At 63.3% G+C, this 4,211-nt stretch overlaps 3 protein-coding genes across 3 annotated transcripts in view; 1 reads left to right on the forward strand and 2 right to left on the reverse strand.

Moving 5' to 3' along the window:
• Positions 1 to 329: 329 nt before the first annotated feature.
• Positions 330 to 1,202, reverse strand: AMSG_09923 (uncharacterized protein). The gene is made up of 2 exons (XM_013898511.1): positions 1,144 to 1,202; positions 330 to 734 (listed from the first exon to the last, which is right to left on the reverse strand). Exons 1-2 carry the CDS (start codon positions 1,185 to 1,187, stop codon positions 368 to 370), a joined length of 411 nt encoding a protein of 136 aa, XP_013753965.1. The 5' UTR covers positions 1,188 to 1,202; the 3' UTR covers positions 330 to 367.
• Positions 1,203 to 1,540: 338 nt separating this feature from the next.
• Positions 1,541 to 3,911, reverse strand: AMSG_09924 (uncharacterized protein). Its single transcript, XM_013898512.1, has 2 exons — positions 3,831 to 3,911; positions 1,541 to 3,782 (listed from the first exon to the last, which is right to left on the reverse strand). The coding sequence occupies exons 1-2, from the start codon at positions 3,901 to 3,903 to the stop codon at positions 1,597 to 1,599; spliced, it is 2,259 nt and encodes a 752-aa protein (XP_013753966.1). The 5' UTR covers positions 3,904 to 3,911; the 3' UTR covers positions 1,541 to 1,596.
• A 268-nt stretch (positions 3,912 to 4,179) lies between these two features.
• Positions 4,180 to 4,211, forward strand: part of AMSG_09925 (uncharacterized protein) — a gene marked incomplete at its 5' end in the record, with an annotated part of 4,922 nt that continues 4,890 nt past the window's right edge. Inside the window, one exon of the mRNA XM_013898513.1 lies at positions 4,180 to 4,196. Coding sequence (XP_013753967.1) covers positions 4,180 to 4,196 — 17 coding nt within the window. The remainder of the gene's footprint in view (positions 4,197 to 4,211) is intronic.

A 4,211-nucleotide genomic window follows, 5' to 3' on the forward strand; every position in this document is an offset into this window, starting at 1 on the left:
CACAACCACACACTGCCCCTCCCCCCTCCCCCCCCGCCCCCCACCACTCCCCTCTCCCTGCTACCATGGTGCGCGGTCGCAGTGCGGTGTTCTCCCTGTCCCCCCCCCCCCCCCGCCCCCCCCCCCACCCCCCTTCTCCCCGCCCGCCCGTCTGGAGGCAATGCGGCAGGTCGCCAAAGGGTGTCGGGGGGTCGGGTGCCGCATGGAAATCGGAAGGTCATGGGCTGGGACAGGCCATCGCCATCCATCGCCCTGGGGCAGGCCATCACAGTGGAACAGGGACCGACAATCGCGCCTGCTTGCGCACGCTACGCTGTCTTTGGCCGGACGAAAAGAGGCCGGGGTTTATGGGTGGGCATGCTTGGCCTTACTCGGCCTTGATGGCCAGGGTGTTCTCCTCGCGGAAGAAGCGGGCAAAGGCGCCGGCGCCGAGCGCCGCCATGAGGGCGGCAAGCCGGATCTGGGCCTTTTGCTCGGGAACAGCGACAAACTTGTCGAGGACGGGCGAGCAGGCCAGAAGCATGGAGCCCTTGATACCGTAGATAAGCATGCGCCAGAAGCCGGCGCCCGAGGCCATGTTCGACGGCTTGGCCGCGCCTGCGTTGTACAGGCCCGAGACAAGCAGTGCCACCACTGCGTACATCATCGACGCCGAAGACGGCTGCGCCACAGAATCGTATGCCGCAGGCACAAAGAACGGGTACGCCGTCGCCCCGATGAGGAACGAGCCCGAGCTGCAGTTGCCTCACCGCCCAAGACATGTTCACCATGTTGTGCACCATGGTCGATCAACGCACCGGTCACCAACCAGCAGACCAGAGGGCAGCGCACCAGAGTGTACACCACATAGCACACCAGAGAGCAGCGTAGCGCACCAGATAGTAGCAGACCAGAGTGGACACCACAAAGCACACCAGAGGGCAGCGCACCAGACAGTACACATCGAACACCAGACAGCCAGAATCAGTATCAACCGCGATCAACCCAGCCCAACCCCACGCCACGCCGGATCACCCAGCCACGCACCACCCCGCCATGCCAGCCAGGCCCGCCACAGCCACACCCCCAACCCCAGTGAGTCCACCCAGCCCCCTCCCCCTCCCCCCTCCCCCCCTCCCCCCCTTCCTGTCTGTGTGCACATACCTGAGGTGAACCACCCGTGAGACCCAGTTGAAGAAGTTGACCATAGTGTTGGTGAGTGCTGTGTGCCGTCGCGCCGTCGCGTCCGTCTCCGTCTCTGTCTCCGACTCCGCCTCGGACCTCCGCCTCGGACCGCACACTCTCGCTTGGCGATACCGAGTGGCCAGAAGTGTGCCTATGCCCTCGTTCACACGACATCGGCTCCGAGTTTGATTGATGACATGTCTGTCCAAGTGTTGCCTGCGGTTACCAATGACTGATGCACGGGTGCACGGACGTGGAGCGGGCCTTTGCCTGCGATCGCTCCCTACACAGCTCGCGACACCCGCGAGGACAGCTCGATGCTTACTGCAGAGGTGCGCTTTCGACACCGATTGGCCGGCTTGTGGTGGCTATGACAGGGGAGAGGGCTTAGTTACGTTTTGCACTGTTCACATTGAGGATCGGTTCGAGAGGCTAACCCCAAAGCGCATTCATGGCCTCGCTCCAAGAGCCCTGCGGAATGGCGGCCTTGGCGTCGCCGCCGCGGGCCTCGATGATGGCGTCAAAGATATCCATCCAGTCCTCCTTGAGCTGGAAAAGGACGCGCTCGTTGTCCTTGCGCATGGCTGCGGAGACGGCGTCGAGATCGGTCGACTCGATCTTGGCAATGAGGTCGTCCCACGAGTCGTAGTGCACAATGTTGGGCCACTGGTAAAAGTCGCCATACTGGAACCAGTACTCCATGGCTTCGCGCGTCACCTCGTCGTTGGGGTCGTAGTGAGTCCCAGTGTACTGCGGATGCCGCGCGACGTCTGACTTGGCCTCGCGCTGCCCGGTGTACACCCGCTTGAACGTCCGCTGGTTGACCACGCCGTGCTGGAGGTCGAGATCGACGAGGAACTTGACTGACGGGAAGAACATGGGCATGGCCATCCGCGCCGCCTCGAAGATTGACATGGTCGACAGCTGGTACGGTGCCGGATACACCAGCGCTGGATGCTTGACCAGGTCTGCGTACTCGTAGTGGCCAGGGTACACCTCGCGCACGTCCTTGATCACCACCGAGGTCCCGGCCCGCTTGTTGGCAGCCGCAATCTCCGCCCGCACCATCTCGGCGCCCTGCAGGATTTTGCCGGACAGCAGCTCCGGATGGGTGGTGGGCTCGGGCGCATACATGACGCCGGTGTAGTTGCAGAACGACGGGAGGATCTTGACCTCGTCGAGCCCGGTAAAGTACTTGACATACTCGGCATCGTACGCGTTGTTCGAGATGATCCGGTGCTGCTTCTTGCTCGCGATCCGGCGCACGTTCTTGATCCACGCTGTCCACGCCCCAGGCTCTTCACGCCCGAGCTCAAACCGGGTCGACGGCGCCACAATGAGCGACTTGTTGAACGGCATGAAAAGCTCGCACATTGACGACGGGTGGAAGCAGAGGAAGGCGTCGACCGAGGCCATGATCGGATCGGCCTTGTACGCGTCGAAGAACTTGGCCTTGAGCCCGTCGCCGCCGTTGAGGTTCATCCCGTTGTGCTTGCTCAGCACCTTGAGGTCGCTCGCGCATGAGCCGGTCATGTGGCAGTGGCCCGAGAGTGACTTTTCGATCACCTTGATGCCCCACTCGGCAAACAGGTGCTTGACATCCTTCGTCGGCGAGATGTGAAAGTCGTTGGACCAGAACACAAGATCCTTGTACATGTGCTTGTAAGGGCGCGGTTTGGGCTTGAGCCTGCCAGCGTTTCCGCCGGAACTCGTCTTGCCGGGCTTACCCTTTCCGCCTCCGGTCGTCTTCCCACTACCCTTGCTCGTCCACCCTTCCGAGCTTGATCCGTAGCGGCTGCCGCCCATGCTGGCCGAGCTGGACGCTGGTCCACTGCCCGTGCTTGAGTGGGTCCCGCTCTGCATGCCATGGGCGCGGAAGATCGTCCACGGGCTCCTACCATGGGTCTGCGGCGTGAGCTCGGTCTGCCGCCACTGCGGACCGAGCGCAGACGCCGAGAGCTTGCCGGCCACCGCCACCTTTGCATTCCAGCACTTGGAGTCGTGCGAGAGTATGTTGGTCAGCAGCGGCAGTTGGTCCGGCCGAACGACAATGAGCGCCAGCGCGACGTCGGCAGCCTCGCACATTCCGCGCGTCCAGTGCGAGAGCGTCCTTGGCGGCACATCGGCCACCACCAGGCCGAGGCCGGACCGAGTCTTGGCCACCACCATGCACTCGTCGCCCTCACACTCGTGGATGGCGACATCAACGCTACTCGCAACCGCAGCACCAGCGTCTGCGCCCGCCACCGCCACCAGCCGGAGATGCGAGAGATCGAGAGCAGAGTGCCTGGCTGTGCCGACGCCGACGCCGCTGGCGACCAGCTCCACCACCGGCTTCACATCTCCACGCAGATCAAGAACAATCGAGTCCATACCTGCCGCAATCCTCGCCGAGTGTGCGCCTGTTGCTCCCAGCACGCCGGCCACGATCTCGCCCAGCCCACCAGCAACCTCTGGCTGCGAGCCGAGGACCGAGGGCCTCTCGTCGACCGGCGAGGCGAGGAAGAATACAAAGCCTAGAAGGACCAGCAGCACTCCAGCCAGATTGTACTTTGCCCCAGCCGACCAGCCGCTGCCAGTCGCAGCCCCCACCGGTCCAGCACCGCTTCTCGGCGGCCCTGCCCCACCGCCACCGCCACCGCCACCGCCACCGCCACCGCCGCCACGACCATTGGCAGCCTCGCAACCACCACCAGGCCCAGACATTTGGTTGCGTTCACGCACCTGGGACGTGTGCATACTCGTTGCTTGTAGCTCAGAGTTGTGTGTTGGTGTGGTGCCTCCTCACCTTGCTCCCTTGCCCCCTTGCCCCTCCCCCTCCCTTCCTTGCCCCGCAGTCTCAACATGGGATCGCCACGTACTGGCCACGGACACATCGCTGTTTGCCACGCAGGCAGCCGTCGGTCGCTCCTGCCATTTATCATTGCACTCGCCCACCTCTTCCACCTCAAGTACCCGCCTACAACCACTCGGATCAAATATCACAGCCTGGTAGCCGGGATTGTGCTCGTCTTTATGCTGCCGCTGCTTCAGTTCTCCCCATCATC

The sequence above is a fragment of the Thecamonas trahens genome (assembly GCF_000142905.1).
Source record: "Thecamonas trahens ATCC 50062 unplaced genomic scaffold supercont1.54, whole genome shotgun sequence".
NCBI classification, from domain to species: Eukaryota; order Apusomonadida; family Apusomonadidae; genus Thecamonas; species Thecamonas trahens.

What these genes read in the sequence shown, in the direction of transcription:
- AMSG_09924 (XM_013898512.1), bottom strand. Translation starts at nt 3,903, where the DNA reads ATGCACACGTCCCAGGTGCGTGAACGCAACCAAATGTCTGGGCCTGGT. An exon ending in TTGCGAGGCTGCCAATGGTC is followed by an intron (nt 3,783 to 3,830) that starts GTGGCGGCGGTG and finishes GCGGTGGGGCAG; the next exon opens with GGCCGCCGAGAAGCGGTGCT.
- AMSG_09923 (XM_013898511.1), bottom strand. Translation starts at nt 1,187, where the DNA reads ATGGTCAACTTCTTCAACTGGGTCTCACGGGTGGTTCACCTCAG. An exon ending in TCACGGGTGGTTCACCTCAG is followed by an intron (nt 735 to 1,143) that starts GTATGTGCACAC and finishes AGGCAACTGCAG; the next exon opens with CTCGGGCTCGTTCCTCATCG.